This window comes from Trametes versicolor (assembly GCF_000271585.1).
Source record: "Trametes versicolor FP-101664 SS1 unplaced genomic scaffold TRAVEscaffold_10, whole genome shotgun sequence".
NCBI lineage: Eukaryota > Fungi > Basidiomycota > Agaricomycetes > Polyporales > Polyporaceae > Trametes > Trametes versicolor.
In genome coordinates, this window is record NW_007360330.1 from 490,342 (window position 1) to 503,033 (window position 12,692).

General features: G+C 62.0%; 4 protein-coding genes across 4 annotated transcripts; 2 read left to right on the forward strand and 2 right to left on the reverse strand.

Moving 5' to 3' along the window:
- Nucleotides 1-910: 910 nt before the first annotated feature.
- Nucleotides 911-2,258, forward strand: TRAVEDRAFT_172373 (uncharacterized protein; the record flags this gene model as incomplete). Its single annotated transcript, XM_008043970.1, has 4 exons — nucleotides 911-1,243; nucleotides 1,313-1,516; nucleotides 1,573-1,927; nucleotides 1,961-2,258. Exons 1-4 carry the CDS (start codon nucleotides 925-927, stop codon nucleotides 2,256-2,258), a joined length of 1,176 nt encoding a protein of 391 aa, XP_008042161.1. The 5' UTR covers nucleotides 911-924.
- Nucleotides 2,259-3,508: 1,250 nt separating this feature from the next.
- Nucleotides 3,509-5,452, reverse strand: TRAVEDRAFT_95504 (uncharacterized protein; the record flags this gene model as incomplete). Its single annotated transcript, XM_008043971.1, has 4 exons — nucleotides 3,509-3,653; nucleotides 3,970-4,097; nucleotides 5,140-5,279; nucleotides 5,341-5,452. Coding segments are annotated over 4 exons (525 nt in total), but the record flags the coding sequence as incomplete, so codon positions are not given.
- A 1,193-nt stretch (nucleotides 5,453-6,645) lies between these two features.
- On the reverse strand, nucleotides 6,646-7,318 carry TRAVEDRAFT_50883 (uncharacterized protein; the record flags this gene model as incomplete). The annotated part of the gene is made up of 2 exons (XM_008043736.1): nucleotides 6,646-7,019; nucleotides 7,096-7,318. 2 exons carry the CDS (start codon nucleotides 7,316-7,318, stop codon nucleotides 6,646-6,648), a joined length of 597 nt encoding a protein of 198 aa, XP_008041927.1.
- A 1,311-nt stretch (nucleotides 7,319-8,629) lies between these two features.
- On the forward strand, nucleotides 8,630-12,644 carry TRAVEDRAFT_172376 (gamma DNA-directed DNA polymerase; the record flags this gene model as incomplete). Its single annotated transcript, XM_008043972.1, has 2 exons — nucleotides 8,630-10,060; nucleotides 10,146-12,644. 2 exons carry the CDS (start codon nucleotides 8,630-8,632, stop codon nucleotides 12,549-12,551), a joined length of 3,837 nt encoding a protein of 1,278 aa, XP_008042163.1. The 3' UTR covers nucleotides 12,552-12,644.
- Nucleotides 12,645-12,692: the final 48 nt, after the last annotated feature.

A 12,692-nucleotide genomic window follows, 5' to 3' on the forward strand; every position in this document is an offset into this window, starting at 1 on the left:
AGGCGTTGATTGGCCCCGAGGCGTGTGCGCGGGAACGGCCAGGAGATTCCCACTCTCGAATTACGGATGGTGCGAGGACCCCTGACAATAAGTGGGTATGCCTGCTGGGAATCCGGACAACTTTGGCCGTTTTGGAGGGGGTACGCCTGCTGTAATCCGGACAAATGAGAGGTCCGACGCGACATAGCCTGTTGCCCGTCCGGACATGGCGCCGGGCGCCACCTGCCTAGCGCCCATTCGGAGCGCCCGGGGGGAGCCGGGAAGAGCCCGGGATTGGGCCTGGTGGGCCTTAGCGCCCGTCATCCGGACATTTTCCGCCGAATCCGGGCCCGTATGCCTGCTACAATCCGGACAAAAATGGGCGCTAAATAGGCCTGTTGGCCCCGGACGTTTTGGTCGTTTTCGGGGTCCGGCTCAACAGGCATCCCCACCCATTGCCGGGGGTCCTATGGTGCGTCGTGCCAGGCCCTGATTCCTGCCAGCGCGCTCACGCTGTGCGGCAATTATGCACTGTCCTCCCGCGTCTGATACGCTGCCTGCAATCGAAGCCTGATCTTTACGGCGCGCACGATCTTGCATAATTGGGGCGGTTCCTCTGATCATCGCTCGCGGAAGACCGCCAGTCTAGATCCCGGTTGCCACAACTCCTGTTACCGTTCCTTCCTCCTCCCGCACCCGGCCGCTAGCTCCTGCGGAGGACTGTATATAAAGCGCAGCCTCCGCCTCGCAACCATCTCCTGTCTCCCCTAGCATCGCTCTGGGTGTCGTACGCTGGTTCGGTTCCTGCCTCCCATCCAAGTCCACATCTGTCATCGTTGTTCTCCGCTGTGTATATTTCAGGCCTTGCCCCGCTTCCCCACATCCAGTGCCACCTCACGCCCCCGCAAACTCGCACCTCCCGCCCCAGCCAACGAAACGAACGTCATGCCTTCCTACTTCCGCAGCCTCTTCGGTGGTGGCTCGTCCTCCAAGACGCAGACCCGTCCCGCTCCTGCTCCTTCCCCGATCTATGCCACGCCCGGCGCGGCTGGCTCGCGCGCAGGTCTGTCGACACCGCAGATGCAGCGCAGCTACAGCCACACCCAAGCACGTTCAACGACCCCTTCTCCCCTGCGGTACGCTACGACCACTGCGGACACACGGACCGTCTATGGCTACGGCAGAAGGCCAGCAGCCACTCAGCCGACGCCTGAGCCCCGTGCGCATGCCGCACGCCGTGCAAGCTACAAGACGCCAGAGACCCGTATGTGTCTCTCGAGGCTGTGGTGATCCATATGGAACGCGTGCTAACGTATGTCGTAATGTGCTACAGCACGGCCGGCCTTGTACACGCCCTCGCTCTCGTACGCGACGCCGCCGAGCTCCCGTTCGAACTCGAGCTCATCCCTGTACCCTGGCACCCCCGGCATCCCTCGGACGTCGAGCTCCGACGCAGGCCACTATGGCCATACTCGTCCGCCTCTGCGCCAGAACCACACTTGGCAGTCCGGCGGCACCGTGGGCAGCAGCTCCTCATGTACGTCACACCGAGCTTCCCGCCCGCAGCCTAACTGACAGGCATCGCCCACACAGACGGCTCGCGCGGCCGCTCGTCCTCGCAGACGTCGCTGCACCAGCAGACGCGGAGCACGACGCTGCACATGCACCCGCTGCTCGCGTACACGCGCCTGCACCGCGCCCCCATCATGTACGACGTGATCTTCACGCCGTCCGCGCGCACCGTCGTCGACCGCTCGACGCGCTCCGCGATCCACTCCAGCATCCTCAACCAGCCCGCGACGGACCCGCCGATCCCCGCCGGGGGCCGCCTCGTCCTGCACTCGCACAAGTTCCCGTGGGCGATCGTCGCGACCGCCTCGGGGCACAGCTCGCCGTCGAGCGCGGACCCCGCGCAGCGCCGGCCGCGCTTCACCGTCGGCCCGCCCCCGTCGCGCTCGCGGCGCCCGAGCACGAGCGGGAGCGACGCGGGGAGCACTGGGGGGAGCACGATCACGAACCTGGACGTGCTCTACGCGGTGCACACGACGCTCATGGTGCCCATCACGCCCGAGGAGTGGGAGGCGCTCGGGCACGGGAGCAAGGCGCAGCAGAAGGTGACGCAGGCGTACGAGCGCCGCTGCACGCGCATGGGCGGCGGCTGGGAGGGCGGCGTGCGCCGCATCGACTGGCTCGGCGAGAAGACGATCATGGCCGGCGTCGAGGTCGACAAGGCTGCGGGCCACGGCGGCGCGGGCAAGCTCGTCTTCGCCCGGCCGTGAGGCGCACTTGCGCGAAACAACGCATGATGCGGGCGCGGACGCGGGCGGTAGGCCTGCGCCCCCCCGCCCTCGCTATCGCGTGCGCCCTCGATCGGGCGCGCCGCGAGGCGGAGAAGATGATATACGGACGTTCTGGACTTTCTCTCGCTGGGTTTTGGTAGGTGTATTGTTGTTTGCGGGGGCCGCCGCGCCCGTGTGCGCGCGCCTGCGCGCGGGTCTGCGACCTGCCGCGCCGCCGCCCCCACCCCTCCTCTGTGCTTTCTTGCTGTCGACTCGTCGCTTTCTCCACCCTTCACGCTGCACGGCCGCCCCCTCCTCTTGATGATGACCACGACGACGACCGCTACGCTACGACTACGACCCGACGACGATCTTTATGACTCATTTGTACATTATCATAGCACGCATCCCCGCTCCCCTGCATCATCGTCGGCATTCATTCTCCCCTGCTTCCGCGACGTGGACGGTCTAGTATACACGGTAGCTACGCGCTCGGTATTGCGCCCACTCGTCGTATTGTTTTAATAGTCATTATGTCTACATACCACTGCACGCCGCGCCGTGCCATATTCGATACCAATTCACGCAATGCATCATGTTACCCATGGCTTCTAGGGTCCGCCCAGACAGTGATCATGACAGCGTGAACGCAGAACAGTAACAAACAGTTATGACGCAGTCCACAGTGTGAGACGTATCACGATCGTACGAGGTTGAAACGACGGTTTCCGGGGCTTGTTTGGCGGGGGCCAAGTATAGCCTCCGCGCAGTGATCCACGTTTTCCGGGCTCCGGGGAAATGATACAATTCGAGGGTGCGCGGGCAGAGGCGGACAGGGCAGGGCGCGGAAGGGGCCACAAGTACAATACAGCTACAAATGGACAACGAGGGGCGACGCAGTGTCGTGGCGGGGCTCGCCACAAAGATCATACAGGGACAAGGGAGACAGGGACAAGGAACAAGGAACGCGACATGCTGGGGTAGCGCAGCGTCCGCACAACGTACGGACGTTACATCATCGCGTTCACGGGACCATCATCGAGAAACAGCGCGACGACGTCCGGAATCGAGGGTCCATTTCCCTTCGGATCCTTCCACAGTGCACACACCACCGATACCCACAACCGGACATAAGCGCGCTAGCACCGACGAGCACGCACCCGCGCGTACGCGAGCGACCCCCGCCCTGGGCCCGGCCGCTAGCGCGCCGCGCACATGTGGCGGGGGCGGGGCGTCCTCCTTCACTCCTCGCAGGTGACGCCAAGGGAGGGGAAGGCGTACGTGCCGAGGATCGCGGTCTGGCAGCCCGCGCGGTCCTGGTGCGAGTTGCAGTTGATCTGGTCGTCGGGCTTGTTGCAGCACCGCAGGCAGAAGCGGTTCGCGGCTGGCTCGACGCTGGAGGGTGATGTGATGCGCCGTCAGCGATTGGTCGTGCATTGCAGCCGCGGGAGAGGGAGGCGAGGAGAAAATGTGGGGAAAGTCATTACAACGAGCGAGCGAGCGAGAGAGCGTGTCCGAGCCGGACAACCCGAAGAACAGTCGAAATCGCGAAAGGCACGTGTAGGGCATGGAATTGGCGTGCACCGCGCTGTGTCGGGTAGACAAAAGCAGTGTATCGCAGTACAGAAATGACGAAAGGGCCTCGTCCACGAAGCCAGGAGACATTGTCTTGAGGGGCGAGACCGGGGAGGAACGCGAAACGTAAACGCACAGTTGGATGAAGCTCGCGCCGTACCCTCCGTAGGCGCATTGTGCGCCATTCGGGAAGCGGACGTCGAATTGGCCGCCAGTATCCGAGGGGTCGAGAGAAGACTTGCTCGCGTCGAGGCATCCCGTCACCTGTGGCATCATGGAATGTCAGTTTACTTCATAGCATGGTAGCGCACCATGCGGACACCGTACAGCGTGTCCGGACCTGGAGAACTCGGGGCGGACTCCGCGACGACGACGCTGCGGCCGCCTTACGAAACACTCTAGGCCGCGCTCTCTCGGGAGAGCATACGCGAGCCAGGTACCGTTATGGGCCCCACCACCCCAACACCTGTTTGTGCTGGACGCTGGTGCCCCGCAAGCGGGTGAATCCTTCTGTCGGGCCGCGATGCTGTCGGCGGTCGGTGGCATAGCAATTCTGGGGCAATTGTGCGGCGAGCCGATCAGAGTGCGGGGTACATGTTCTAGAGTCTAGACTCCTGGCCATGCCGCCGGAGCTGAGAACTGCGCACCTCGCGCCCTTCAAGAAAAGGGTCGCGTCGTCGAGGGCGGAGTCCGGCGATGTATCTCCCGCCGGCGGACAAACTCTGTCTCCCGTAGCGGTCGGGCGCGGACAGAAGCGGAAAGGATCGAGCCTGAACATGTGAAGAGCACGACCCTAGATCTCAGAAGGCTTCGCACGTAGCGGACGTCCTGCCACCGTGCAAATCATCTCGAGGAAGCCACGGGCGCCACGCACCCGGGTGCCATACCAGGAAGACGCATTGGCTTCCCCTTCACATCCGGTAGGACCCATACCATAACGCACCGTGCACTGATACTTGGTCTAGACCTAGAACGCGGAGGACAGGGTACACCGACATTGTCCTGCAGGACTACTGCCGTAGTGAGGACGCAGCTGACAACGCGCATATATGCGCGTGTGAGCCACGGCCTAGGCGTGTTGAACAAGTCTCACAGCAACTGCAACACTGAAACGAACACGGAGCTTGCATATGCACAAGGAAAGAGGACGTCGCATTGCGAACGACCCGCAAGGTCGTACCACTGCGCGTTTGCAGTCGGTCTGGAACACACTCGATTTCTCTCATGTTCTCTGAACGGAGTTCACCCATACTTCTATCCATATGGAGCAGAGAATCATGAAGTAACAGCATGACGAGGTCCATACCTGGATATACGCCCCATCGTCCGACGTGGTCACAGCCGCCGCGCGGATAAAGCCCTCCGCGACGCGTTTCCCGCAGGCCGGGCTCGCGCTGTCGGGCGTGCAGTACGCCACGCCGTCGCTCTCCGCATCCGAGATGAGTTCTGTACGCGTCAAACGCGTCAAACACGCCCGTGATAAGCCCGGAAAACGCAAGAGACGCACCGCCAGGCCGATCGGGCAGGAGCAGCGCAAAATCGTGCTCGTCGATGATGTGCACCGTCGTCGACGCCGAGGACGCGCCCGTCGGCTCAGGGGTCGGCCGGGTGTCCGCGGGCGCGGTCTGCGACTCGCGTTTGCGGTATCGCTGCTGGTAGGAGTCGGCGCCGAGGTGCTGGGCCTGAGCCTGTGGGACGTAGGAGGACGCCTTGCTGGGTCCGGACGGCGCGCCGTACGCGTAAGGCTTAGGCTTAGGAGCGGGCGCAGGTATAAGAGCAGCCACCCCAGGTCCTAGCAGATCGGTGACCGACAGATCAGAGTTGTCGCCGGACCCGCCGAGTGGTAGAGGGTTGCCACCACCACCAGAGGTTCCGCCCAGAGGTAGCGAGTTTCCGCCACCACCGCTAGCTGGGTTGAGTGGCAACGAGTTCCCGCCACCGGCGGCGGGCAGAAGTGGCAGAGCGCCGCCACCGCCGCCAGCAGGATTAAGCGAGCCGACACCACCGCCGCCGGACATGAGCGAGCCAGCACCAGCGGGAATAAGCGAGCCGCCAGAGAGAGCCCGAGCACTGCGTCCGAGACTGAGCGTTGCCAGAGACAGCAGAACAGCGAGGAGCTTCATCGTACCAGGTCCGTAGATCATCGCTAGGGCACAGATAGACAGTACTAGTAATGTTACGTGCAAGTGCGCGAGACAGCTAAGTTCAGAGTCTTTAGCGGGGGACGCGAGCGGAAGCGGAGATATCGGTCTGAGTGGCAGGAAGAAAGAGGTTGAAAGTAGGAAGCGCCCGCCGAAGCTACGAACATGATCGACGTCGTTATTCGGGAGAGGTTTGACAGATCTAGCTACGGTTACATTGTATGACTTCAGGCTAGGTTTCAAGATTGTATGACTAGAGCTTCTGGACGCAGCTGGTATTTTTGAGAGCAAGACGGCGAGCGAGATGACAGGGGAGTGGGGGTGAGAGAAAGAGATGGAAGCGAGTTGAGCAGGAGGGATGATCGATGAGATGAGTGTGGGGTAGATGGAATACAGCAGGCGAGAACGGAGTAATGGATAAGTTAGGTACTGCAAGATCTACCAAGGATGCTAAAATTACATTTGTACTACATCAGAGCAGTCCGGCGAGGGTATCAGCACACGCAGCGCGCAAGAGGTCCGAGAAAGAAAGCGAGAGCCCGCCGCCGCCGCAGGGCGTGGATTTGTGAGCTCGCACTCAATGCGAGCTCGAAAGCGCTTGATGTTGATCAAGCTATATGGTCGGCGCGGTGCCGTAGATACAGACGGCCGAGTTCCGGCTCGGGCATCGCTCACATGTTGCGTAGATGCAGGTCGCATACGGCCACACCGTGCTCGATAGAGCGCAGGGTGAGACCAGCGAAGCCGCCCCGGTTCCCGAGAGCCGACCCCTTGCGAGCGGAGGCGGAAGCGAGTTGACTTGTTAACTCGAATATAGTCGGGATGTTGCGTCCAACAACTTCGACGGTGTACAAACCGCCAACGTAGATTGTCATGCGATTCACGGCGTGGTTGATAGCGGGCGCGTTCAAAACTTGAGCTGGCAGCATCGGGCCCGTCCTCACGTCGAACGAGTATGGCTTAACACCCGCATCGAGCATAGGGTGAAAGTCTGGCTGCCCGCGCGCAATCTTGTCCGGGCTGCCCGGGGGAGTCATCAGACCATCTAGGGGAGAAAACTCAGCATCTGGCGGAGTTTGTGCACGTAGAGTCACACAATATAAAAAGTCACGCAGACGTACACACGATATTGTGGCTGCCGCCGAATTGCGACGATGGATACGGCGTGTAAGAGCCGGGAGAGCCGGACGAGCTCGGCGTCCACGGAGTGTTCGGCGTACGGGGAGTCGGGGGAAAGTCGCTGCCCTCACGGTAGAGGGATCTCGGCGCTTGCGACGGCGTTGACGGCGCGTTGGACACAGGGGACAAGTTCTTGTCTCCGGTGTTCGGCGTTCGGGTGTACATATCGATAAGTCGGACTGGCTGTACTCAACGGAATATAGTGAGAGCGGGCGGCGTCGGCGAGTGAGTCAGGGGGAGGAGTGGCTCAGTCGGCGTGTGGGCGGGAAGGGCGGGGGCGGGTCCGCTTTGGGGAGAACGTCGGGCATTGTAGCGGGCTTAAATGAGTCGACGCCGCCGGGTCACGCCCCGCCCACCGTGCGCCCGTACCGACGCGTCGGGAGGCGGGAAGTCGAGTCATGCAGCGGCTCCGTGATGGCAACTGTCATGCGCCCGCCCAAAACACCAGCGCCAATCCGCCCACTTACCGCATGTAGGCATCCGGCGCGCAGTCCCCGACGCACCTTCCTATCTGGGCGACAATGCGGCGTCCCGACACTCCCCCATATGGCAACTCCCCGCCCCGTGCCCTGTCTTCGTGTGCAGCTCCGCACAACCATCAAGGGAGTGTGTGACATCGTGTAGAAAATAGAACAATGCATACCGCACCTCTGTCGTCGGGCTTCCCGTATTGGTAGGCCGCCCGCCGCGGCCGTCCACCGGCAGCGGTCTTCCCGACGCCCGCCTCGCCCGACCCTGGGCGGCGCACGCTCTGCGCGCTACTTCTGGATTCCCGAAGCATCGGTGGCGTCCCGCCGGGGGCGGAGGGCACGTCGGGTGCGCCTCCGTCCAGGCGCACCGTCCTCGGTCATCGGGCTTCACGACGTAACTGCATGGAATCGAGGGAACGAACTCTGCACGTAAGAGAAAGCCCGATACGAGAACAATAGACCTATCCCAGCTGAGCACGGCAGGAAAGCGGATGCACAACGCGTGGGTTCAGCAGGGAGAGACGCGACGCGGATGCGATGGCAGAGAGAGAGGAGAGAAATCTTTAGCGCCCTCAGACTACCGTCGCGAGCGTTAGGCGCTTGTGAACTTCGACTTTCACCAGTCCCGCTGACACGCGGGCTTGCTCTCTTGACGATACCTTGACTTTCGCTGCCGTGTGGACCGCCAGAAAACTCTTGGGGTAATCTCTAGGAACTACGGCGCATCTACTCGTTCCAAACACGGCGAATGTCTGCGGTCTGCCGATCCAGATGTTGCGAAAACTACAGACTACGCCTGTCGCTCGATGCTTGCATGTCTCCGCTTCTGCTGCTGCTGCTTCTTCCGTGGTCCAGCGAAAGCGTCCGCAGATCAAGGAGAGCCCTAGGAAAATCCAACGGAGGAAAGCTGCCGAAGAAGCAGAAGCTGAAAAGCATGTCCAGCAGCAGCAGCCTGCGCTATCTGGTATGTCTCACGACCATACTCTGAACGTATCGCGACTCAACCATGGAAACAGCAGGACCTAAGCGCAACGAGCTCGGCGTCCAGCTCCTGTCTAGAGACATCCACAAGCAAATCTTCCGCAACGTCTCCTTCCCGCCTCCCCCGCAAGCCTTCGTCAAAACCGCGCAGGAACATCTCAAGGCACATGGCCTCGATCCCAGTCAGGGGTCAGTCCTGCCCAACATCGAGTTCACACTCCCCCCGCTGCAGGGACGCACCCTCGATGAACACTTCTACCGCATCGGCAGCAGCGCAGCGCAGCCCTGGCTCACGCTCGCACAAGATCTGGCCTCGGCGCAACTGCCCCCCAAACCGGACCAATGGCACATCCAGGCCGGATGGACGCGGTACTCCTTCATGTCGGACGGTTCGAGCTACAGCGAGCACGTGCAGTTCCCGGAGTTCGAGGGCAAGCCGGAGGAGATGCTCACATTTGACGTGGAGACGCTGCCCGCATACACCCCCTTCGCAGTCATGGCCTGCGCCGCGTCGAAACATGCGTGGTATTCGTGGATATCTCCTTGGCTCCTCGGCGAATCATCCGAGCCCCAGCAGCTCATTTCCTTCGGCGACCCGTCGGTCCCGAGGGTGGTTGTCGGACATAACGTCTCGTACGACCGGGGTCGTGTACTGGAGGAGTACAACATCAACGGGACGCAGACGCGGTTTATCGACACCATGGCGCTGCACATAGCAGTGAAGGGTATATCGTCGCATCAGCGCCCGGCATGGATAAAGCACCGCAAGTCGAAGGAGAAGGAGCAAGAGCAGCGCTCGGAGGCTATAGAGACTGTCTACGACCTTTTGCGCGAGGCTGAGGAGCGGCTTCAGAACGAAACCGATCCCCAGGCCAGAGCGGACCTCGAGCGCGTCATGCGTGAGATGGAAGAGAGTCTTCCGACGCTCCAGGCTGCGCACCTCACGCCTGAAATCGTCGAAGAGGAGATCACGGAGAAGCGGTGGGAAGACCTCACGTCCGCGAACTCCCTGGCCGACGTCGCGCAGTTGCACTGTGACATCACGATGGACAAGGAGGTGCGGAACGATTTCATGACGTCGACCCCGGAGGAGATCCGCGACGGCATCCACACGTACCTGGACTACTGCTCGACGGACGTTGCGGTGACGCACGCGGTATTCGCCAAGACGCTCCCCGCGTTCCTGACGGCGTGTCCGAACCCCGTCTCCTTCGCTGGGGTGCTGACGATGGGCTCGAGTCTCCTTACGGTTAACGAAGAGTGGGACAAGTACATCGCCAACGCAGAACGGACGTACAGGGAGCTCGAAGAGAAAGTGAAGATGCGCCTCGTCGACCTCGCCCATGAGGCAAAAAACCTGATGGAGGGGGACAAGTGGAAGGACGACGCCTGGCTCAGTCAACTCGACTGGACACCGAAAGTCGCGAGCAAGTCAAGAGGCGTGTTTGCTCCTGAGGTAGGTGTGACTTACAAAATACGCATACAGGTACTCATGACATACGTAGCCGCAGTCACTGCCCGACGCCGCCCCTGTCGAAGAGGTCCCGTTACCGGAGCCTATCGCTGAGGAACCCTCAATACCGAAGTGGTACAGGGACGTTGTCGCGGATCCGTTCAACCCCACCGCTGTCAACAAACTCCTTCCTCTCCTCCTGCAACTCAGTTATGACGGCCATCCTCTGCAGTACTCTGTGGCATTTGGATGGCATTACCTCGTTAACGGAGAGCCGCAGACTCTCCCGACCTCTGGCGGCAAGAAAGTGATCTCTGTGTTGGGTACTGTGCACGGCATTCCAGGTATACAGAGCGGGCGGCTTTCTGCAACCGACACGGATCTGGCGCTGGCAATCTGCAAAGGCGATTTTTTGTCAAACGTCAGGCAATCGGTCTTGAGCCTTGCTGAAACGCTCTCGGAGTCCTCTCCTGAGGTGATCGCCGCCAGTCCTTCTTTGCGGCAGCTCGAGTGGAAGGCTGTTAAGACGGCTGCTCCTTCCGCAAAGGCTCCTCCCTCTCCTAAGTCGAAACGTAAACCAAAGGCGGCTCCCCCACCGAAGCCGACTCCGGTGTACTGGCCGAAGTGGTACTGGGACCTCACGAAGCCGAAGAAGGATTGCGCCCCAGGCACGCTCGACCTGACGGTGCGCAATCGCATTTCACCGATCCTCCTACGCTTGTCCTGGCTGGGCTGGCCGCTCTTCCACTCTCGAGAGCACGGGTGGACCTTCCGCGTGCCTAAGAACGCGGACTTCCAGACCCGTGCGACCCCGCTGGTCCTGGCGGATGACGCAGATGCGGACCTCCAGGCGATGATCGCGCAGGACGGCTACATGTTCTACAAGCTTCCGCACAAGGACGGCGAGAAGGCAAACGTAGGCAGCCCGCTTGCGAAGACATTCATGAAGTACTCGCAGGATGGGACGCTCGCGAGCCCGTTCGAGGAGGCCAAGGGCGCGCTCGATATGAACGCGCAATGCAGTTACTGGATCTCCGCGCGCGACCGCGTGATGAACCAAGTAGTCGTCTGGCAGGATGACAAGCTCGACGTCGGTGTCGCGCGCCCCGCAGAGCCCGGCAAGAAGTGGGGCGTCATCCTCCCGCAGGTGATCACCATGGGCACAGTGACGCGGCGCGCCATCGAGAAGACATGGCTCACGGCGAGCAACGCTAAGAAGAACCGCGTCGGGTCCGAGCTGAAGGCGATGGTGCGTGCGCCGCCGGGGTACGCGCTCGTCGGCGCGGACGTGGACTCAGAGGAGCTCTGGATCTCGAGCGTGATGGGCGACGCGCAGTTCGGGCTGCACGGCGCGACCGCGATCGGGTGGATGACGCTCGAGGGCACGAAGGCGGCGGGCACGGACCTGCACTCGAAGACGGCGAGCATCCTCGGCATCTCGCGCGACCAGGCGAAGGTGTTCAACTACTCGCGCATCTACGGCGCGGGCATGCGCCACGCGGTGCTGCTCCTCCTGCAGTCGAACGCGGGCATGCTCCCCGAGCAGGCGCAGAAGCTCGCGGAGAACCTGTACGCGTCGACGAAGGGCAAGAACACGCACGGCACGCGCCTGTTCGGGCGCAAGTTCTGGTATGGGGGCACGGAGAGCTTCGTGTTCAACAAGCTCGAGGAGATCGCGCTCTCTGACCGTCCGCAGACGCCCGCGCTCGGGTGTGGGATCACGTATGCGCTCTCGAAGGAGTACCTCCCCGTCGGGTTCGGCTCGGACTACATGCCGTCGCGCATCAACTGGGTCGTGCAGTCCTCGGGCGTGGACTACCTGCACCTGCTCATCGTGTCGATGGAGCACCTCATCGCAAAGTACAACATCCAAGCGCGCTACCTCATCTCTGTGCACGACGAGTTGCGCTACCTCGTCAAGGACGAGGACCGGTACCGCGCCGCGCTCGCACTGCAGATCGCGAACCTGTGGACGCGCTCCTATTTCGCGTACAAGCTCGGGATGGACGACCTCCCGCAGGGCGTGGCCTTCTTCTCCTCCGTCGACGTCGACCGCGTGCTCCGCAAGGAGGTCGACATGCCGTGCGTCACGCCCTCGCAGCCCGTGCCCATTCCCGCTGGTGAGAGCCTCGACATCCTGCAGACGCTCGAGAAGACGCACGGGGGCTCGCTGTGGGCGGACGGCGCGCCGATGGTGGAGAACGACGGGCTGGACTGCGGGAGCAGCTTGTTCGGGTACAGCCCGCCCGACTGCCTTGCTCACCGCGCACATAGCGCGCCGTGGCTGCGCGCGCAGGCGACGTCCGACCTGGACGAGATCAAGCGGCTCGCGCAGTCGTACCGCGGCGCGGCGGCGGAGGCGAAGTCGAAGGCGAAGCGCGGGAACCCGAACTCGGGCCTCAGGCGGCTGCAGAAGGTCAGGGCGCTGGGCAGTGGCGGGAACGTCGACTGGACGAACACCGTTGAGCAGTTCTTGAAGGCGCTGCAGTCGTGAGGGGGAGCGGTGGAGTAAGTTATTCATATATCGTATCTCATATAGTGTAGACGTAGATCTCCGTCCTGGATTAATTGGTGATGCTTGGTTTATCTCGACCATGAACGAGTGCAGGCTTTCGAATGCGGGAGAATAGGCAAG